The sequence below is a fragment of the Thalassophryne amazonica genome, chromosome 21 (assembly GCF_902500255.1).
Source record: "Thalassophryne amazonica chromosome 21, fThaAma1.1, whole genome shotgun sequence".
In the NCBI taxonomy this organism is placed as follows: Eukaryota; Metazoa; Chordata; class Actinopteri; order Batrachoidiformes; family Batrachoididae; genus Thalassophryne; species Thalassophryne amazonica.
The window spans coordinates 13,418,375-13,442,727 of record NC_047123.1 but is presented as its reverse complement, the minus strand read 5'-3'; the positions used below and the strand labels follow the sequence as shown (position 1 = coordinate 13,442,727).

The 24,353-nt window shown below is 41.6% G+C and overlaps 1 protein-coding gene across 1 annotated transcript in view; it reads left to right on the top strand.

Annotated features, from left to right (window-relative positions):
* Nucleotides 1-24,353, top strand: part of rab15 (RAB15, member RAS oncogene family) — a 97,015-nt gene that overhangs the window by 48,334 nt on the left and 24,328 nt on the right. Inside the window, exons 2-3 of the mRNA XM_034162503.1 lie at nucleotides 4,449-4,509; nucleotides 18,698-18,758. Of these exons, the coding sequence (XP_034018394.1) occupies nucleotides 4,449-4,509; nucleotides 18,698-18,758 (122 nt within the window). The remainder of the gene's footprint in view (nucleotides 1-4,448; nucleotides 4,510-18,697; nucleotides 18,759-24,353) is intronic.

Below are 24,353 nucleotides of genomic sequence, written 5' to 3'. Positions count from 1 at the left end.
CGGGCAGTGGCTGTAGCTGCCCTGAGGTCTTCTTGTGGTCAGCCTTGCCCCTGGCGCAGGTGGTACAGGCCTGGATGTAGTCCCGGACGTCGGCCTCCAGGGATGCCCACCAGAAGCGTTGCCGGACGACTGTCACGGTCCTTCGCACCCCTGGGTGACAGGAGAGCTTAGAACCGTGACAGAAGTCCAGGACTGCAGCCCTAGCCTCTGGTGGGACGTATAGTTTGTCCTTTGGTCCGTTTCCGGGGTCCGGGACACGGGTCAGGGCCTCCCGGACGGTCTTCTCCATGTCCCAGGTGAGGGCGGCCACGATAGCGGACTCCGGGATGATGGGATCCGGGGGATCCGACGGTTCCGTTTTGACTTCATCCTCGTGCACCCGGGACAATGCGTCCGATCTTTGATTCTTGGTCCCGGGGCGGTAGGTAATCCGGAAGTCAAAACGGCCAAAGAACAGTGACCAGCGGGCTTGCCTGGGGTTCAGATGCTTAGCGGTCCTGATGTACTCCAGGTTCCGATGGTCAGTGAAAACCGTGAATGGCACGGCTGTTCCCTCCAACAGATGTCTCCACTCTTCGAGGGCCTCTTTCACAGCAAGGAGTTCCCGATTGCCGACGTCATAATTCCGTTCAGCGGGGGTCAACCTGCGAGAGAAATAGGCACACGGGTGAAGGACCTTATCGGTCTTCCCGCTCTGGGAGAGCACCGCTCCTATCCCTGAGTCCGAGGCATCCACTTCAACCACTAACTGGCGGCTAGGATCGGGCTGCACCAGAACTGGTGCAGACGAGAAGCGCCGTTTCAACTCCTTGAACGCGGCCTCGCACCGGTCCGACCAGGTGAAGGGAACTTTTGGAGAGGTCAGGGCTGTCAGGGGGCTAACTACCTGACTGTAGCCCTTAATGAACCTCCTATAGAAATTAGCAAAGCCGAGGAACTGTTGCAGCTTCCTACGGCTTGTGGGTTGGGGCCAATCTCTCACCGCTGCAACCTTGGCCGGATCCGGGGCGACGGAGTTAGAGGAGATGATAAACCCCAGGAAAGACAAAGAAGTGCGGTGGAACTCACACTTCTCGCCCTTCACAAACAGACGGTTCTCCAACAACCGCTGCAGGACCTGACGGACATGCCGGACATGAGTCTCAGGATCCGGGGAAAAGATGAGTATATCGTCTAGATATACGAAGACGAACCGGTGCAGGAAGTCCCGCAAGACATCGTTTACCAACGCTTGGAAGGTCGCGGGAGCATTAGTGAGACCGAACGGCATGACCAGGTACTCAAAATGACCTAAGGGGGTGTTAAATGCCGTCTTCCATTCGTCTCCCTTCCGAATCCGAACCAAATGATACGCATTCCTAAGATCCAGCTTGGTGAAAATCTTGGCTCCATGCAAGGGGGTGAACACTGAATCCAACAAGGGCAACGGGTATCGGTTGCGGACCGTGATCTCGTTCAACCCCCTGTAATCAATGCATGGACGAAGTCCGCCATCTTTTTTACCCCCAAAAAAGAAACCTGCGCCCATCGGTGAGGTGGAATTCCGGATCAACCCGGCGGCTAATGAGTCCCGGATGTAGGTCTCCATTGATTCGCGTTCCGGCCGTGAGAGGTTGTACAGCCTACTGGACGGGAACTCACTGCCTGGAACCAAATCAATGGCACAATCGTACGGGCGGTGGGGAGGAAGCGTGAGAGCCAGATCCTTGCTGAACACGTCAGCGAGGTCATGGTACTCCGCTGGCACCGCCTTCAGATTGGGCGGGACTCGGACCTCCTCCTTAGCTTGGGAGCCGGGAGGAACCGAGGAACCGAGACACTCCCGATGGCAGGTTTCGCTCCACTGCACCACTACCCCGGACGGCCAATCAATCCGGGGATTGTGCTTAAGCATCCATGGAAACCCTAAAACCACACGGGAGGTGGCCTGAGTCACGAAGAACTCGATCACCTCCCGGTGGTTACCTGACACCACCAGAGTTACTGGAGGTGTCTTATGCGTGATTGGTGGGAGTAGGGAGCCATCTAGTGCTCGAACCTGCACAGGCGAGGTAAGAGCCACCAGAGGGAGCCCTATCTCCCTGGCCCATCTGCTGTCAAGCAGATTCCCCTCAGAGCCCGTGTCCACCAGTGCTGGGGCCTTCAGGGTCGAATCCTCATACAGGATTGTGACTGGGAGTCGTGTAGCAATGTGGGTGTGTCCCACGTGAATGTTTTGGCCCACCCCTGGCCCAGTCTCTAAGGGCGGGCGTTGGAGTTTAACCGCTCGGGGCAGTCGTTTGCCATATGCTCACTCGAGCCACAAACATAACAAGCTCCGTGGGCCCGCCTCCTTTGTACTCCAGGTGCCCTAAATGTTGCCCTGCTCGTGTCCATAGCTTTGTCAGCAGGGGGAGCCATAAGCGCACGGAGCGCAGGAACAGAGGAGCGTGGGGAGGGCGGAGCTCGATCGGACCCGGAAGGGAGAGGGACGACGCGTGCCTGGCCACGCCCTTCGCCTCGTTCCCAACGGCGTTCTTCTAACCGGTTGTCGAGTCGTATGACTAGATCAATGAGCCCATCTAAATCTCGCGGTTCGTCCTTAGCCACCAGGTGCTCTTTTAGGACCAGAGACAGTCCGTTTACAAAGGCAGCGCGGAGGGCAGTGCTATTCCAGCCGGATCTCGCCGCCGTGATGCGGAAGGCGACTGCATAGGCAGCTGCGCTCCGACGTCCCTGTCGCATGGACAGTAGTGCGGTTGAAGCGGACTCTCCTCTGTTGGGATGATCGAACACCGTTCTGAGCTCCCGTACAAACCCATCGTATGTATGAAGGAGCCGAGAGTTCTGCTCCCAGAGCGCTGTAGCCCAAGCGCGTGCCTCCCCGCGAAGCAGGTTTATCACATAAGCTACTTTGCTAGCATCAGTCGCGTACATCACGGGACGCTGAGCGAAGACGAGCGAACACTGCATAAGAAAGTCCGCGCACGTCTCCACACAGCCTCCGTACGGTTCTGGAGGGCTTATGTATGCTTCTGGGGACGGAGGGAGGGACCGTTGAACGACCAGTGGAACGTTACTTTCGCGCGCAGGGTCCTCGGGAGGGAGAGCCGCAGCGGCGCCCGAAGGGCGTGCCTCCACTTGTGCGGCGAGAGCCTCCACCCTGCGGTTTAGGAGAACGTGTTGCTCGGTCATTAAATCGATCCGAGAGGTGAAAGCGGTGAGGATCCGCTGCAACTCACCGATTACCCCTCCCGAAGCCTCCGCCACGTCTTGGTCTTCCAGTGGCCGTTCAACAGCCGGTTGACGCCCCTCGGGATCCATGACGCTGGCCGAGATATCCTGTTGTGAAAGTGTAGGTACACGGACCCACAACAGGAGGCGCAATGAACGGACAGTGGAGAAAAGTAAGAACAAGTTTTACTGTTGTGAAAATAGCACAACTGATACAACAATTAGCAATTTGTAAGCCGAAATCTGCTGGTGTCTTGTGGGCAGGCCCGAAGGTAGGAGACGTCCGTCCTAGTTGAACCGGAACCACCCAGATCTCCTCTGCCACCGAAACCCAGAAGTACTGGAACCGCCAAGTCCCGAATTCCCAGGTGGCCACTGCCTCTGCTCGTCGGATCCGGTACTGCTGGCGGGAAAGAACACAAACACACAGGTTGGGATGCGACCGCACCCAGTAGATGAGAGGGGCAAAGCCGCCTCCACCTCTTGTCACACTGAAGCAGGAAAGGTGAGTACTTATCCGAACACTTGGCCTTCCGCTGTCCTGAAAAGTTTATAATGTATCGTCACAAAGATACAGTATCTGTTGCAGAGGTGATTACCTTAAACTCAAGGTGATATCTCGGCACTGAGGTGGAGACGCTGTCCTGCTGATATACCTCCGTACTGAGTGAAGTCAGCTGTGTCCAGTAATGGTGACAGCTGTCATCCTGGCTGCTCTCATCAGGCGGCGGCGCCCTCTGGTGCCTGGAGCCCGCACTCCAGGCAGGGCGCCCTCTGGTGGTGATGGGCCAGCAGTACCTCCTCTTCAGCGGCCCACACACAACACGGGCATGTTCAAACTTGTCCTGTGAGACTTCCAACGGAGGTGTTTTGCTGTGGTGTGAAAAAACTCACGCATGTGCACGAGGGTTCAAGCTTGTCTGACGCAATCACACATGATTCAAATCCATATAGTTTTTGAAAAAAATAATAAGGTCGGATACTTTTCTAATAGACCTCGTATGTGCTTGTTTGTGAGGTTTACCCATGTCAAGTGCTTTGGGGTGAATTATGTTGGGATTTGACTCTATATAAATAAATTCAATTGAATTTGCAAGTTCTTATTGGATTTTATTGTACTAAGAATGAAAAAACATTATTAGCAGTTATTACATTATCAGTTGCTACAAGCGACAGTCATCTATCTCCATGAATGAAATGCAGTATTTCTGAAACATGCCTTTTCTGTCTTCCAGGTGTTGATTTCAAAATGAAGACACTAATAATAGATGGTATCAAAGTGCGAATTCAGATATGGTAAGACAAATTCATGTGACATGGTGTTTTGAAACACAAGGTTTGGTCAGATCGGCACACAGAAATGATCACACAGACTGCATTTTGCTAGAATAAAAAGGCGTATATTTATTCCCCACAAAAGCAGTTACATCAAACACAAGTGGTTGCAGCGCATTTTTCTCTTACCGTGATGCCTTTAAGGTGGAGAGCCAACACCTTCAGCAGAGTGCGCCTGTCAACCGGCTGGGCGTTCGTACGTTAACCCGCAGCAGACTCTATTGAAGCATGGTTCTGCTCCCTCTTTTCTAGTGTGTCCGCGAAGGGAGGGTGAGTGGCCAACTCAACCTCCCTGGCGCACATAATTCCTTTAATCAACAGGCATCTGAAAGTTCTTTCCTCTTGCAAAAACATCTCTTCACTCCCAGTCGTTAGTGGCTACAAAAACAAAGTTGTGTAATAATAACAAGTACATCCAGCTCTTCACTCCCAGTTCAGACTGACCCCAGCATGCTAAAACAAAGTTGAATAACAAGTACATTCTCAGGGTTACTTTAAGACAGGTGCAAAACAGCACAATAACATTTTTATTATACACATGGTGGTGAAAAGTTGTTTGCAGCAGAATAGTAATGGGATAATGTGCGGAAAATCAGTTGTAATTGTCTGTATCAGTAAAGGGCAATGATCACATCACTACATCATCAGTACTTTGCATCTGTTGACAGATTTCAACAAGGTTTTGGGGACAGGTTGTACTTGGGTCAAAAAACAGTTGATTACATTTAAAAAATATATTTATAACACAGTGCTAAAATAGCCTTGGCCGTATGAGCATTGTGTTCTGTTTAATTAATTATTAAGATCCTATTGTCTTGCGTACAATTTGTGCATGTTGAAATCAAATCATCGTTTGTTCATGTTCACGCTCTGTGCATTTGCAGTTTTTGTTGTCCATTTGGCTGCTCCCATTTTGTTTGGGGTCACCAGATACAGCCAGGTCCGCATTGGCAATTGGCACAAGTTTTGTGCTGGATGCCCTTCCTGACTAAACTCCAGTTTTACCTGGAGAAACACACAGCCACTGGTGTTCCAAAGAGGTCTTCCATCCAAGTACTAACCAGATCCTGCACTGCTTATCTTCTGGGATCAGGATTACACAGAGCAGACCAGCTGGAACGTGCATTTGCAGTTTTCAATGAGACAAATTTAACTCCATAGGAAGTTAGCTTTGAGTTAGCGGATGTTAGCATGCACACTAATGTCCGCAAAATGTCTTTTAAATGACTGCAGAGGGTCAGTCATGACATCTGCACAGTGGTGGGCACAGATAACCAAAAAATTAACTTCGATAACAGATAATCAGATAACTGAAAAGTTATCTTCGATAAAGATAAAACAATAAACCACCCAAAAATGTATCGGAAGTTACAGATAACAGATAAATTCCAGTATTACCTCTGACACATCTACAACTAGTAGTAGAACAAATTTAATAGCTTATAATAATATTAAAAACAACAACAAACCCCAACAATGAGACCACACTTTTATTTCAACATTCTGCCCCTGCTGGAAGCTCTTGTTTACTACAGCACTCCCAGCACAGAGGCACACCGAGAGCAGCCATAAAGCCAACTCTCTATCAGTTACGACACTGCGGTCAGGCGCAGGTCTTGAAAAATAAAGTCATGCTGACTTATGGTTTTGATTATAAATAACATTAATACCGATAGAATAACTCCATTAATGTCAATTATGTCATTTGTACAAAGTTAAAATATAACATATCTTTTAATGTTGAATAATGCACTAATTCTGAGGTTTTGTAACAGACAGATCGCAAAGGATTCTTGGTAAAAGTGCCTCTGGCTGAGTCTCTTTTTGGAGCGAGGCGGAGGGGAAGGCGAAGGGCTACAAATCCCTCCGTTTGGAGGGGTAGGAGGAGCTTACTGCTGTCTCTGAAAAAACAAACATGGTGCCGAAAGAGCCGCACAAATGAAGCGGATTTCATTACAAATTACGCTGTTTAGAAAGTTATAACTTGCCAAAAAACTTTACAGGCAGTTGTCTATGACAGCAACATGTATGCTGCTGGATGCATGTTGCGTATGTTGTCGTTCTGAAGAATATCATAACATCGCTCGTGTGCTGCGTTATAATGCACATACACATGAACGCTATGATAAGACACTTTTACATCTCACAACGGAGAAAATCATGATAGTGTAAGCACGTTAATTTGTATGTTCATAAATCTTTGGATAATATCAATCCCTGCTGTTGGATTTCAAGGTCTGTAACGTGTGTACATTTTGTAAACAAACAGAGCCCTGAACACACTCATCTAATAAGCTTTCAGGCAGAAAATGAAAAGTTTCATCAATGGGAATAAGTTGGAAAATATATACACACACATGTATATGTGTAACACATAACCTGACGTCCTAATAGACTGATATTATTTGTCAAGGAACTTTCTAAAGGAAATAAGGCTGAATGCAAAAAAATGGGAGAATTTGAAAAAGAAATAAGGTTGTAATTCCATTAAAAAACTTGTATAATGTATACATTCATTGCACACAAAAAAAGCCATTTGCAAAGCCAAAAAGTTGATTTGACAATCATCTGACATAACCGGGGTCAAAATAAATAGAACACTGCTATCTACTGGTTCCCACACGCTTAGTGAACACTACTGACCAGTAGATGGCAGTAGAGGCCTTGAAAACAAAATTCCAGATACAGTAATCCCTGTCTGCTACATTTAAATTGCGTGGAATTTAACAAACGCAAATAAAACCAACATCTATAAACGCAGAGAATATATTCAAGAGAGTTTTAGGCACTAGAGTTTAATGCTGTTGTCCGTGGAGCCTGAACAGAGTGTCTGAAATACATTTGTCCTGTCGTGATGTACTGAGATTACATCATCCTACCCAAAATGCATTGCGGGTCACAGGATGTGCTCACAAAACCTTAAAAATTAGCACATTACTTTAAAACTAAAACATATATCTGATATTTTCACTTAATAAAACTTCAGACATAACAGTAATTTTAAATAACTTGTCCAAAATTTGTTTGGTTAAAATTTGAACCATAAGTTAAAAATATATGCCTCTGGATGACTTAGGTGCTATTGCCAGCCTATTGGTATGGTGTTAAAGGAAATGTTTTTTTTTTTCTTTTGGGGCTGTTTCTCCTTTGTCTGCAGAGGATTGAGATGCTTTTTATACAAGTGGCTCTCTTCTGTTTGCAAAGGTTATAGCTGTGCATCTGTTACAAAACTTTTAACAGGTGAGTGTTAAACTAATTTTAAAAATGCTTGTCGCTGTTCAGCTTTGTTTATTTTGTTTATCGGTTTAAAAGTTATCGGACAAAGATTAATCGGAAGATAATTGGTCCGATAATGGTTTTTAAAGTTATCTAAAAAGATAATCCGATAAAGAAAACATTATCTTTGATGAATATCTGTTATCGGATTATCAGAAATGTGCCCACCACTGCATCTGCATGCTTTTTTTAAATTAAACAGTCGGATTCCCCTGGTCCGCACCAGTTCTAAGTCAGCTGCTATTCCAAAAACAGCTTTTTCAGTTTTAGAAGTGTTTATTTCTTGCTAGCTTTTACATAATATATGACACAGGTTATATTTACACACAAAGGAAGTTTGCAGCTAGCTACCAGCTTGTGATGTCACCATGCTAATGTCCATGAAATGTCTTGTAAATAAGTTCAGAGGTGTTACTGGGTTCCAAAAACAGCATTTTCAGTTTTAGAAGTGCTTAATTGTTGCTAGCTTTTACATAATATGTGAGAAACCTGTATATAAACACATAAAACAAAACAGTTTTGGAAAGACGAGAGTGCCTTAATTGAGAAAGTGGCGACATGACAAGTCAAAAAAAAAAAAAAGGTCACATGACTCATGGTGCCATCTTGGGTTCAGATAGCATATGCTGTTAATCTGTCTGCATGGAAATCCAGCTATTTTATTTATTAGCTGAAAATGACAGGTTGCTGTGTATTTGGATGCACAAATAGACACAGCAAGGGCTTCAAAATGCTTCAAGATGTACAGATTCCCTTCAGATCCGAACAGAACAAAAATTTGGGAAAATAAAGTCAGCTGTGTGGGATGGAAGCCGACTTCATCGTCAAAGCTTTGCGAGGTAAATTTATTGTTCAATGCCACATACAGTAAAACTCACCTAAACTGTCATTGTATAAACTAGGTATTTGCAGTCACCGGACAAAAAAGTTTTTGTATTGTTACACCGTAGATAATGGATTTTGTACAACGGATGTTTCGCTCACATCAGACAACATGTCCCGTCCGATCACAATGTATTTCCCTTAAAACCCCTCATGTGTGGGACCGGAGTCATTTCTGTAATTAAAAGTCCGACTGTTTATTTTTTTCACACCGTGTTCAGACTCGAACTCGCAGCCTGATGTGCACCTGTTAAATCAGACACAGCAAAAGGCTGTTATTTGACACTTTTCTGCTTTCACAACTTCATCTGCCGTCATATTTCAGTGCGTGCGCTGATTAAAAATTGATCATAAAGTCTGCACATTTATAACACAAAGTCAGAAAAAGAGGAAATTTTCGGCTTACCTTTGAATTAGAGGAGGCGATTGTAGAAAGAAAAGCTTGTTGAGGGTCAAATTAGTCCAGAATAAAGCATAGTCCAGTGACAGAGAACTTTAAAACTCTCGCTGCATGACACGGAGTTACAGAAGAATAAATCATGCTTTAAATTAATTAAATAAATCATCATAAATTGTAAATTCATGTAAATTTGATAGCTTAACTGTTTTTTATATTGATTTTGATAGCACCTGTACCTGGATGTGTTGCTGTATGTGGTTAAAGGTTCATTCAGTAGTTCAGCGCAGCTGGAACAAAAATGACACCACTCTTTCAATTAAGGCACTCTAGAAAAAAAAAACAGCCACTGACGTCACGGTGCAGCTCTACTCTGATTGGCTCTCACCCCTGCCACTCAAAAACATAACTGAACAGATTAAAATAGAATGTGACTTTTTAACCTCTTAAAATCGGTCAAGGTTAACTTGTTCATGGTCTGTGTCCCAAAAATATTCCCTGTAAATTTGAAGACCTTGGCAGTAATAGGACTGGACTTATGCTGAGCACAGACAGACGGATGGACAGACGAAAAGACCAATGGACACAAAGCCTTTGCAATACCTGATGACTATATTTGATGGCCATCGGGTAACTAGAGCACTGAGCTTGTTGAACACAAACATCTGCCAACACTAGTTTGTAATTCCACAAATTTTTATCCTGGTAAAAAAAATTTAAGAACAAAGTCCTATTCGAAGTGGCTTTGTTTTCTCTCGGGTTCACCATAGCAGATCCAGGGTGGATGTGCATGTTGATTTGGCACAGATTTTACACCGGATCCCCTTTCTGACACAGCTGCATATTACATGGAGAAATGGGCAGGTGTGGAGTTTGAACTGGGAACCTTCCGTACTGAAACCAAGCATACTAATCACTTGGCCACCACCCCTGCCCAAAAACAAGTAATTAATAAATAAATAAATAAATCAGCAATAGAACAAGTGAAATTTCAATCAAGATTTCTTGAAATAAAGCATTGAAATTAGCTGAGAAAACTCATTTTGAGATTTACTTTACTCATGTTTTAAAGATAATACAGCATCTTCAAACTTTTATGGTGAATCAAAAAATGCTTGCTTCATCACAGAAATGAGTACAAACAAGATGTTTCCAAGACTCTTTCACTGAAAATATTGAGGATGTATTTTGCTAAACTCGCGCATGCGGGGGGACTTCCGGTGATGTGGACCGAGAAGCAGCGTTCGGTGTGAGCTCCCGCATTTTCACTGTAAAATATCCCGACGAATATAATTGATACAGCCCATACTTGCTACAAAAACGGTTGGACGTTTATGTTAATGTCCTTGGAACATTTTGGGGACAAAACGTCAGATAGAATGGCTTCTAAATCTTCTAGAAAGCTCCAAGACAAGAACACGCTGGCTAGCACTGCTAGCAGAACAAGATGACAACACCGAAACTATGGAGACTGATCAGTTAGACCCAGCGATGTCCAAGGCCATGGCTGCAATATCACTAAATATTTCTGAGATGATGGAAGCCAAGTTTGACCCCTTTCTACATAAAATTGGAAATATTGCTAAGGAACTGCAAGACACGACCAAGCTTGTGGAGGAAGCTGAACAACGTTTCTCAGCGGTGGAGGACACTAATGTTGAGACGGAGCAGCGCATCTTATTTCTGGAAAAAGCTGTGGCCTCGCTGCAGGAGCGTCTCGATGACCAGGAAGACCGAGGTAGGTGCGAAAATATCCGGATTATTGGCTTGCCAGAATCTTCAAAGGGCACGTCTGCCGTACAGTACATGGAGTCATGGATCCCCCAGGTTCTCGGACTGACTACTAAAGCGGGGAAAATTAAACTGGATAAACTGGAGCGAACCAGGTGTCGGGGTTTTCAAGGAGCGGCGCTTCGCCTCGCAAGCCTTATCCCCGTGTAATGATTGTGAGATTCCACCTCTACAGCGATCGGGTTTGAGTGCTGGAGGCAGCCAGACGGGCGAAGAAGGTTCATCATGAGGGCAACAGGATTTTTTTCTTCCAGGATTTCTCCAGCGGCACTCGGAGAAAACGGCGGGCTTTTGATGAGGCCAGAAAAAAAGCTTGAACTATCCTGCAACTCTGAGAATCACCGTAAATAATACCACTAAATCTTTTGATAAGCCTGAAGAGGCGATGGTATTCATAAACACACTGAGAAGAGAAGACATGACACCTGACGGTACAGCGTAAGTGGTCGCACGAACCCATTATGCCACCACGACTTATAATTACAGGATTCGCGTATAAAGACACTAACTGCTTGAAGTGCCGGTTGAAGTATATTGGTTCATCATAATGTTAAAAATCTCTTGCGCCGAATGATTGGATGTCCTTTTACAATTATCATTATAGCTGCCATGTTTTGTTTTTTTTTGCGTGAGTGACTGACTCTCATATTGCTGCAATTAAGTTATACCGCTAGATAGCAGCAAAGATCCAGTGTGTGTGTGTGTATATATAATTTTTAGTTTTTTTTTTATCCATGTAATGTACCCTTTGTATCCTCCTATGCTGCTTTACTCAGGTCTTTATGGATGTATTTTTTTGGGGGGGTCACTTTATTTACTTTTCAACAGTGAAATAATTTATATCAAGTTATCTTGTTTTTGACATTTGGGCACTCCAAGTAGCAAGGATTGGGTGTGCAGCAATTGACTATGGGACACTGGGGTATAATTTATGTAGGGCTGACTAAATACTGATTGCATCTGATTATGTGGGCTCAGAACATCATCCAGAGTAATGTTAAGAGGCCCTAGTGGAAAGGGCTCTTCTGAAGTTGGGGTTGACCCCCCCTTTTGTTATTTGGAATTACCTATGTTTGTTTGTTCATAGGGGAATAACATTTGTATATAGTTATTGCGTTAAAGAGGAAGCAGCACAGCATTTTTATTTTCTAATTAGGTTTGTTATATGGAGAGAACCAAATTATGGATAGTAAAATGGATACATGCAGTCAACAACTGCTCCTAGCTAGATTCAATATTTAATTGCCACCATGAATAACTCTTCACTTAAACTGTGTACATGGAATATTAGGGGGCATACGTCATCCAGCGAAAAGGAAAAAATACTGACATATCTTAAAAAAGAAGAGGCTGATATAGCACTACTTCAAAAACGCACCTGAGGGACACAGAACATCAAAAGCTCAAACGTGATTGGGTAGGACAAGTATTTTTTTCTACTTTTACATCCAATAGCAGCGGAGTTTGTATTCTTATCAACAAATGGCTTCCATTTACATTAGAGTCTTGTATCAAAGATAAAGCAGGAAGGTATGTTAATACCTTTGGTGACAATATATCAATCTTAAATGTGTATGCCCCACCAGGTCACCCTCCTGATGTTATAACAAAGGCTTTTTCAGAGTTGTCAGAGATGGACTGTGCTCAGTCAGTTGCTGGAGGGGACCTCAACTGTATACTAGACCCTCGCATTGATAGATTACCCGATGAAAATATTAATCCTTCTAAACGAGCACAGACAACAGTTAATACATGTGAGGATTTGGGTTACTTGGACCTGTGACACTTAATCCTAATGATAAATAATTATTTTCAACAGTGCATAAGACCAGTTCCAGAATAGATTATCTGTTTGCCCCAAAGGCAGTGTTGTACTCTGTTCTGGCCTGTGATATTGGGAGTATTACAATATCGGACCATGCTCCAGTTTATTTAAAATTTACACATGGTGAGGCTCAACACCGTTCGAAAAAATGGCGATTTAATACACAACTGTTAAATGACCCACATTTCATTTCTTATTTCCAAATGGAGTTTCAGATATTTTATACTATTAATAATACACCAGAAATATCCCAGTATATTTTATGGGCGACATGTAAAGCATACTCACGTGGTTTAATGATCTCTTATGAAAAAAGCAAAAAACGAAAGTGTCTAGAGGAACAGTGGAAGCTAGAATTACAACTATCTGAATGTGAACGTGCATATAACCAAAACCCAACTGAGGCCAACTTAAAAATCACTCTGACTACAAGGGCGACACTTAATTCATTGCTTACTCAAAGGGCAGAACAAAGTATGAGATTTGCAAAACAAAAATTATACAAGTTTGGCAATAAGCCCAGCAAGTATTTGGCGCATTTGGTAAAATGTTAAGGACTGGTCGGCTCACATGCAGAGGGATAGCAATGGTATAAATAAGGTTTTTACAGAATTTTATCAAAAACTGTACACAAGTGAACAGCTAGGCGAGGCCCCAAGATTGATGGAGAACTTTTTTCCAAATTAATCCTTCTTAAGCCTAGTGTCGAACAAAAATCAGACCTGAATAAACCTATAACATTAGAAGAAGTAAATGAAGCTGTTCGTACATTACAATCAGGTAAAGCCCCGGGTCCCGATGGCTTTACTTCTGAATTTTTCAAGCAATTTAGGTCACTAATGGTGAAGCCTTTATTATAATCATTCTCTTGAAACAAAAACACTTACAGAAGCAAACATTAGCCTGTTTCTCAAGAAGGATAAACCAGGGGATGAATGTTCATCCTACCGGCCTATTAGCTTATTGAACACTATTTGGCTTTAAGGCTGGAAAAAAATCCTTCCTCATATTATTAGTAATGACCAAACAGGGTTTATTACTGGAAGGAACTCTTGCAATAATGTTAGAAGATTACTTAATATCATTCAGCTGTGTCAACAAAAGCATATTAAAGGCTTGATTGTGTCGCTGGATGCAGAAAAGGCATTCAACCGCATAGAGTGGGATTTTCTGTTCTTCACACTTAAACAATTTGATTTAGGTGATAATTTTATTGAATGGGTCAGACTACTCTACCATAATCCGATGGTGGCCATTATTACAAATGGCAAATGTTCCCCATACTTTGCACTGGGAAGAGGGACCCGGCAAGGATGTCCTCTGTCACCACTGCTATTTGCGATTGCAATTGAGCCGCTATCAGAAGCCATTAGAATTCATCCTAATATATATGGAATATCAATTAATCAAAAACAGCACAGAATTTCCCTGTATGCGGATGATGTTTTACTGTTTATTACTAAACCAGAAATATTTGTCTCAGTCCTTAATGTTATTAATCAATTTAGTGAATTCTCCGGATATAAAATAAATTTTAATAAATCAGAGGCCCTGGGCTATCACCGTTCAGATGGGCTACACAAGGTTTTATCTATTTGGGTATTTATATTACACCTGTGCTTCAAAACATGTATAAAACCAATTTCCTACCGTTGCTTAAACGTATTCATGATGACTTAGAGAGATGGACCTCTCTACCACTCTCAATGCTGGGGAGAGTCTCTCTGATTAAAATTAATATTTTGCCCAGATTACTTTACAAGTTTCAAATGATTCCAATCCTATTAAATAATAACACAATTAAAACAGTAAACAGTTGGCTACAAACATTTATTTGGAACCATAAGAGACAATGACTTAAATTTGTAAAATTGCAATTACCATCACATCAGGGAGGAATGGCAGTCCCTAATATTAAATTTTATCAGCTAGCTTCTCAAATGCGGTATCTGGTAGACTGGATATGGAATGACCCAGACTCTCTCTGGCTAGATATTGAAGCGTATAATATGGGCAAGCCTTTAGCATTGGCTAGACAGGTATGAACCATCTGCTCCTCTGTAGATGACCCATGGTCACAAATGTACAGTCATGAAATGACATGAATGAAGCAATCATGTCCACATCTGCTGGCCCGGCGTGTCCAGCCAGCCTCACGCGCATGTCCGGCCCAACACGCATGTCCTGTGAGTGGCGCACTGCAGGACGGACACCACGTCATGTGGAACAGAGCTCGCGTTAAATAAAAAATGAACGGCTATCATTTGATTCGAGCCTGCGATTAACAAAAACTCTGATTAACAGATGAAAACTTTACGACTGCGCTACAATCAGTGTCTTGTAACAGGAGTGTAAAATGCCTAAAATCAACAAGGAAATGAGCGTATTAAAAAAAATAGATGATGTAGATGGAGAGGAAGTTTACATCGTCTTCAGTTATGGCAAAAACATAGTATTTTTTTTGTACGAGTCCAGTTATTCAACAAACATGAGAGATAGAGGCTCTTAGAGGCAGAATATTCGGCTAGCAAGGCTCATCTCTGAGCGTGATGCTAATTTCAGGAAGTTCAAAATTTAGCAACAACAGCGTGGGGCAGTTTGGGTACGAGGTACGACGAGAACAAACGAGGATGTTAGAGGCATGTGTGGTGAGGACGAGGCTGTTAAAGCCCATTTTCTGAGCACCTGGCAGCTACAGTGAGGAAAATACAGTAGTGTTCAGAATAATAGCAGTGCTATGTGACTAAAAAGATTAATCCAGGTTTTGAGTATATTTCTTATTGTTACTTGGGAAACAAGGTACCAGTAGATTCAGTAGATTTTCACAAATCCAACAAGACCAAGCATTCATGATATGCACACTCTTAAGGCTATGAAATTGGTTATTAGTAAAAAAAAAAAGTAGAAAAGGGGGTGTTCACAATAATAGTAGCATCTGCTGTTGACGCTACAAACTCAAAACTATTATGTTCAAACCACTTTTTTTAGCAATCCTGTGAATCACTAAACTAGTATTTAATTGTATAACCACAGTTTTTCATGATTTCTTCACATCTGTGAGGCATTAAACTGATAGCCCAATTTTCATAGCCTTAAGAAAATCAGTCATATTACTGTGTATATAGGCCTCCTGACCCATATTCTGAATTCTTAGGTGAATTTGGTGCATTCATCTCTAACTTGTCACCTAATGTAGATAACATTTTGATCATTGGTGACTTTAACATTCATATAAATAAGCCTTCTGATACCTTCTGCAAATCATTTATGGAAATTGTGGATGCATTAGGATTTCAGCAATGCATTCAGGGCTCGTTCGGGATTCGACGCACATTAGTGGAAATACCCTGGATCTGGTTCTTGCATGTGGTATTGCTGTCACGAATATTGACATCATGTCTCTTACATCATTGGTGTCTGATCACTCACTTAAGTTTACAGTTTCGCTGCCATGTTTAGTGGAACAACAACCTTATATATCATTAGCTAGACCGCCTGATGTCTTCACATTTGACAAATACCCAGTCAGTAGACAGGCCTGTGGATAGTTTAAACTTAGTGCTCAAAACTACACTCGACATGATTGCACCACCTGTGTTAAAACCGCGCTCCCCCAAATCACAGTCACCTTGGTTCAGTGCTTATCTGCGTGACCTCAAGCATAAAGCAAGAGGTCTAGAACGGAAATGGCGTCGTTCAAAATTAGAAGTATTTCACCTGTGTGTGTGTGTGTGTGTGTGTGTGTGTATACCACATCATGAACAAAAGCACAAAAGTGGATGGATAATGAAAGTCATGATGGATAATATAGCAATAGTGGGTTTTTTTTTAATAGCTGCAATGAAAGAATAAAATACCACTTAACTGGCTACAGGAGAGGTGGTTTTCCCTTGCAATGTTAATATTGATGAGCTTCAGCCTATTATTAGTAATAAACCTCATAGCAACAACATCTGCAGCTCCAAAACTATGCACAAGTAGACCTAATAAATGTCTTAAAATAGTTTGTCCAACACAAAACTCAACATGTGGCTACACACAAGCCACGCCACCTATTATTATTATATGTGCCTATATGCTGGAATAAGGGATATAACTCTTCAAATTATTGTTCATTACTTTCCATTTCAATCATACTCACAGGTAAAATGTTCTTCCACAGCCTCTGAACCGGTGATTTGCGCAGTTTGTACTGCACTGGATGACTGTGTGAATAGCGATGTACATATTTGTGAAACTCTGAGCAGTTTTGCGCTGAGAATGTCTCAATATTGCGTAACTGAACAAATAGGTGAATGCGGTGATCCACAAATGCTTAATCACACTTCGCAAACAGAATTTTCAGTTTTGCAAATGCATTTTTTTAAACAAATGAAAAAACCCCCAATATATTTACAAATACATTTTATTTGTGAAAACACACACACGTTACAAATTTGTGTACATGTACAAATCAATGAATATTTGTAAATCACCCTCTGTGTATTTGCAAGCATTAATGAGAAATTTAACTCCATACTGAGCAAACAGACGCTGATAGTCCAAAGAAGAAAGTGATATTGCCCTTTAACAGAGGTGCATATGATGTCATGACTCAGCCACTCTCCACAAAACTTGGGATGATTAGTCTCAAAGTAGAAATCAATAAATTTAACTGTTGTTTGGGATCTCAGTATTCTTTATGGATCACTCATTTAGTTTGTTATGCAGCATGATAAAGAATTTTTAATCAGGTTCTTAAAATCCCTGATCTTAATGAGTCAGGATCTGGATCATCCGTCCATCCCTCAGTTTTCTGAACCTGCTTTTTGCAGTTAAGAGTCATGGGGGGGGGTCATGGCTTTTATGTGCCGTATCTTCCGGAGTGTAAAATGGATTTGATTATAAATCACAGTGCCTGTCAGGAACTGAGGTGGCGAGGCACGGCGGGTGGATGGACACAAATGCATGACTCAGATGTAGGTTAAGAAAAAGGCTTTATCCAAAAACGGGCTCAGGTCGATACACAGGGTGTCAGTCAGTACAGGCGGAGGTACAGATGGTCATGAGGCAGGGATGTGGTCAAACAACGAGTGGAGCTCAGACATGGAGAAGCAGGTTCACTGGCGTAGGCTAAGACGTGGACAAAAAACAGGCGGGAGACGAATACAGAAAAACACGACAAGGAAGGCTTAGAACGAGGGCAAGAGCACAAGGCATGGAGCACAAAGAACGAGCAAGGAACAGTGAAAAACACAGGGTATAAATACTGAGGGAAATCAGGACATGATGTGGAACAGGTGCAGAAAAGAAGGTGTGGCCGGAAGAGACAAAGGTGAGACAGGAGACAAGCGTGGAGTGACAAGTGGGTGTGGCTGACGCAGGCTGCAGAAACGGAAACATGACAGTAATTCTCAACAGTGAAGACAAATCTCAAACTCCTAAGAAATAAAGATACAGAAAATCCAAACGTTAAAGGAACAGACACATATGTAAGCAATAAAAACATAAAAGGCTAATGCAGAACTAGAACAGAACTCGACAGGTGGCTGAAGTGTAACAGATCAGTGACTAAAGTGATAACAAGAGAAGACAGACTAAACTAGAGCAGAACTCACGTGTGGCGGTAGTGATAGAGGATAAGACTGCTGATACAAAAAAGAAAATCACGTCTGAAGAGAAACTACCACAAAAGAGAACACTTACTAAACGTAATATAAACAGAAAGACAAAAGTATGATAAACTGAACATGCATAATAAACAGAAAACAAAACCAGAGACTACGAAGTAACAAATAGCAAATCAAAACGGAGGATCAAAGAAGTGGCAAAGATGAGGACAGGGCCAAAACATGACAATGCCTCCCAAACTAGTTAAAAAAACAAACTCATGACTTGCACTACAGAAAATACAATAATAATGTGAATCATCAAATCACCAAATCAACAATATAATAATGTAAAATGTCTTTGTGTGTACCTGTGCTTTTTTCCTCCAGGGACACTGCAGGCCAGGAACGCTACCAGACGATCACCAAGCAGTATTACAGACGTGCACAGGTAACTGACTCTCAAATATTTCGCATATTTTGCTGTTGCACATTTGTCACTCAGTGTAATATTACAGTTAAAAAGCATAATAAGTTTATTTTGCTTTTTTCTGAAATTAAATTTGTCAGCATAAAAAGATGATGTACCAAACACTTGGCACCACTTTGCTTAAACCTAAACTTTATACTTTTGCCTCAACATGCAGCTTTGTACAACATTAACAGAACAACAAATAGATTTCCATTCATTTTAATTAAATTGAAAAACTAGTATTTGCTGTGAAGTTTTTTCCTTCCCACTGTCGCCAAGTGCTTGCTCACAGGGGGTCGTTTTGACTGTTGGGGTTTTTCCGTAATTATTGTATGGCTTTGCCTTACAATATAAAGCGCCTTGGGGCAACTGTTTGTTGTGATTTGGCGCTATATAAATAAAATTGATTTGATTTGATTTTGAAGTAGCTTTCATTTTGTACTGATATTCAAAGCAGTATATGTGTGAGCATGAAGATGAGGGCTTTTGCACTTAGGTCGTATACAGCATTAATAAGTATGTCAGCATATGTTTTGGATACATTTTCCAGGTAAACATTGCAATTCATTGTCTGGTGGAAATCTGACCTTTGACCCTGTGACCTTGACGGTAGTGATCTTCACCTGATGGTGATCCAACTTGGAAAATTTGCTCAAAATCGGATTGTAAATTAGTTTCCTTGAACTTTGCCCAATGACCTTTGCCAAAATGAATCCTTTAAGGCCAATTCTAATGTTTAGCTTCATCCAGATACTAACTTGAGTACAAATATTTCAGAGGACCTGGGAGGACTGACCTTTGTCAAAATTAACTCCACCTGGGCAATTCCAGAGCCCATCTTTGTATGTGACAAGTCTGGTATAAATCTAAGTGGAAAAATATAAATTGTGACCTTTGACCCCAGTGACCTTGATCACAATGATTGCACTGTGCCAAATTTGGCCTCACTATTGTTGATAGAGAGAAAACAAGGACATAAGTTGTCATAAAACCATAAATGTCCTCTTTTCCTGCAAGACAGGACGCCCTTCAGCTGCACACAGTGTGTCCCGCTAACGGTTAATGAAATAGTGGTTTAGAATTAAATATGAATATTTGTGAAGTAATTGTAATTGTTGTTATTTAAAATAAGTCTTTTTTGAAGTAATTAAAGAAATGGTCTTTAGTTTCTTTGTAAAGTAATGTTGTGTTGTTGACTCTTTTACTGCATCAGCAGAAAAAGAGCAGAACTGTCAGTGAAAACGCACACAGGAGCTTGCGTATTTCTGAAGATCACAACGAGGCTGGGGGAGGAGGTGGGCCCATTGGAGACATTTGCATCTTAAAAGTGTGTGTGTGTGTGTGTGTGTGTGTGTGTGTGTGTGTGTGTGTGTGTGTGTGTGTGTGTGTGTGTGTGTGTGTGTGTGTGTGTGTGTGTGTGTGTGTGTGTGTGTGTGTAAAAGAATATTTTTATGAGCGGCAATTTCCTTGAGAAAATATACGAGGTCTGTGAGAAAACTATCTCACCTTTTTATTTTTTTTTTTCAAAAACTATATGGATTTGAATCATGTGCGCTTGCATCAGACAAGCTTGAACCTTCGTGCGCATGCGTGAGTTTTTTCACACCTGTCGGTTGTGTCATTCGCTGTGGGCAGGCTTTGACTGAGCACTGGTCCACTCCCCTCGTCAGATTTTTATTGTTTAGGAATGGCGGAGTGACTGCCGCTTTGTTCCATGAAAATTTTTTCAGAAACTCTGCCAGACAGCCAGATGGAAACCATTTGGAAGATTCAGATGGCTTTCGGTGAAGATTCTATCGGTATCACACGGATTAAGGACCATTACAACTGGATTAAAAACGGCCCACGACGGCGGAGGGCGCACCGCGCCCCGAGCGGCCATCGACAGGCTGTAACGAGCAGATCACTTCCAAATTTAAGGCTCTGTTGATGCAGGACGTCGTGTGACTAGCAGAGAAGTTTCAGAAGAGGTCGGGATCAGCACTTTATCGGCACATTCCACTGTTAAAGGAGATTTTGTAATGAAAGACGTGCGGACTGATTCGCGTGTCGCGACGCAGCTCATGGCGCGGGACAAACAACACCTCTGTGTTGGAAACCATTCGTGGCTTTTCAGTCGAGTGAGTATCTTTATTTTTATACATATACACATACATACATACCCACATGCACACACGTCTACAAAACACATATCTGTGTATATTAATAGCAATAATCATAACAACATCAATCCATACCACAGCAACAACAGCAATGATTAAACAACCTTTCAACATAGTGTGACATTGATTATTGCGTTGTATCTGACCCATTCTTTTTTCTTTTTTTCTTTTTTTTCTGTGTGTGGGTCTCATCTTGTATGGTGCATTAAAACATTGTGAAATGTAGTGCATTAAAAACACACAGACTTAAATGTAGGGTTTGAATGTGCAGTGTTTTATTTTTAATTATCTTTAATGTGTATATATATTAAATATATATATTAATTCAACCTGTCCTTCTGTTGTTGTCACTATTAGTATTTCATGCAGCCGTTAATCATATAAGTAATCGTAAAATCTCATACATACATATACACATACACACACATATCATGTCATATATCATATGAAAACAATTATAATATCAATAATTATTATATTACCATCAATAATGAATACATAAATAGCCTAAAAATTTTTTTAATTTTATATATATACATATACACATACACACATATATCATATAAAAATAATTATTATAATTATATCAATAATTATTATATTATTATCAATAATTATTATATTATTATCAATAATGAATATATAAATGGCCTAAAATAAAAAAAAAATAATATACATATGTATATACATACACCGATACATATACACACACACATACAACTGGTGTGAGGTTATGAGAGAAAAGTTATTAATATTGACCAGATGCCAGTGGGCTCTGTGAGGAGGGTAGAGGCGAGTGTGCTCTCAAGAGTGACGTGGTTTTGATTTTTTTTTTTCCTCTCTCTCTCTCTTCCTTCCCCTCCCTTATTTTTCCTTTTTCTTTTCCTTTCCCTTCCCCTCTCATTTCCTTCCCTTTCTCATTCCTTTCTCCTTCTCCCTCCTTCCTTTTCTTTCTTCTTCCCTCCTCCCCGAAAGGAAACTAAAACAATACCAGGTCAGTTAATGCAGGGGTGGTGGCCAAGTGGTTAATGCGCTTGGTTTCAGTTCGGAAGGTTCTGGGTTCAAATCCCACCCCTGCCACATTTCTCCATGTAATGTGGAGTTGTGTCAGGAAGGGCATCCGGCGTAAAACTTGTGCCAAATCAACATGCAGATCCACCTTGGATTTGCTGTGGCGACCCCAAGTGCAAACAAGGGAGCAGCCGAAGGGACTTTACCAGGTCAGTTAATGTTGAGTGGGAGGGTTAGGATTCTGTTGAGTCATTGTAGGGAGGTGAAGGATATTGCATTGTGATGAAATCGGAGAAGATTTCTCCAATAATTGATGTTTATACGGTTTCGTGTTTTCCAGTTCATGTGGATAGTTTTCTTGGCGATGGTTAGAGCTATGAGAACCAGTTTGAAATCTATAGTTTTTTTTGGTAATTAATGAAGTGTCCCCTAGCAAGCAGAGCGGGAGATAATGGGATGTGGCAGTCCAGCAAGGATGAAAGTGCCTGTGTAACCTGTTCCCAGAAGTGTCTGATGGGGGTGCAGTGCCATGTCGCATGAATGTATGTGTCTGTGCAGTTCTCTGTGCAGTGCATGCAAATTTCTGATGTGAGTCCCATTTTTGATAACCTTTCCCCCGTGTAATGTGTTCTATGCAGTGTTTTGTATTGTATCAATTGTAAATTTGCATTATTAGTCATAAAATAAATATTTTTACAGATTTGATTCCAAAAGTTGGCATCGGGAGAAATTGACAAGTCATTTTGGATGTCAGCAGAGATATTTCTTGAAGAGGTTTTAAAATAATTTTGTATATTTTGGAGAGTAATTTTTTGGATGAAGATAGATTAATTAATTGTGATATTACAGGTAATAGTTGTAGATTTGATGATCTGAAATGTATTTTTGTTTGTAGAATTGATTTTAATTGCAGGTATTTCAGGAACTGATTGCTCCCGACGCCAAACCTCTGGATCAGGAGTGGAAATTGTAAAAGTTCATTGGAATTGAAGATATGGTTAATGTGAGTGATACCCTTTTCAGCCCACGTGTTAAAGTTAAGTGATTTTTTATTATTTAGAAAGTCCGGGTTATTCCACAGTGGAGTGAAGTTAGATGGGGCAAGAGTGGAGTTACTGATTTGGTGGAATTTCCACCAGGCTGTCAGGTTGGAGGCTATTGTGACCGCGTTGCAAACATGTATGGTGTTTAATGGACTTTGTAATAAAAGGAATGTCTGATATGTTTATGTCTTTGCACAGAGTTTGTTCCAAGTCTAGCCAGATGATATCAGATTGGGTAGGGTGTGTCCATTTATATATGTATTGTAGCTGGTTTGCCAGGGAGTATAATTGAAAGTTTGGTGCTTCTAGACCTCCCTGAAATGTATTTTTTTTGCAGAGTAGTTAGTTTTATTCTTGGTAGTTTGTTTTTCCAATAGAAATGGGAAATGATTGAATAATTTTTTGAACCAGGTGGGTTTGGGATGAATTGGAATCATTGAAAATAAATAGTTTAATTTAGGTAATATATTCATTTTTACGACTGCTATTCTGCCAATTATGGTAAGTGGTAAGTTATGCCAGCGGAGTAAGTCATCTTCTATTGTTGTCAGTAATGGTGTAAAGTTGAGAGTGCTCAGCTCTGACAGCCTGGAGGATATCTTCACTCCTAGATAAGTGATGTGATCTGTACATAAGGGAATGGGTGACTGCTGGATTACCACATCCCGATAACTGTTAAGTGGGAGAATGGATGATTTATTCCAGTTTATTGCATAATCAGAGATTTGGGAAAATGACTGAATTGTTGTAATTACTTCTTGTAGAGAGATTTGTGGATTTTGAATGAAAAGTAAAATATCATCTGCGTATAATGATATTTTATGACTTTGGGTTGTTTCAATACCTTTGATGAGTGGGTTCTGACGGATTGCTGCTGCCAGGGGCTCAATAAAGATGTTAAATAATGATGGAGAGAGTGGACATCCCTGCCTAGTCGCCCTGTGCAATGTGAAACGTTGTGATGTTAGTCCATTAGTAGTGACTGTGGCTGATGGTGATGTGTAGAAAATCTTGATCCAATTCATAAATGAGTCCCCAAAGCCAAACCTTTGCAGCGTAGTGAGTAAAAAATTCCAGTTAACCCTGTCAAATGCCTTTTCAGCATCTAGGCTAACTATGAGTGTCTTTTTGTTGTACTGATGAGTAATGCATTAGGTTGTATAATCTGCGGGTATTGCTGGATGATTGTCTTCCTTTGATAAAGCCTGTTTGGTCAGGGTGAATAATATATGGTATGACTTTTTCAATTCTGAGGGCTAGAGCTTTACTGATGATTTTGAGATCTACATTGATGAGTGAAATTGGGTGATAATTTGATGCCATGGTGGGGTCTTTATTGGGTTTGGGGAGAAGTGATA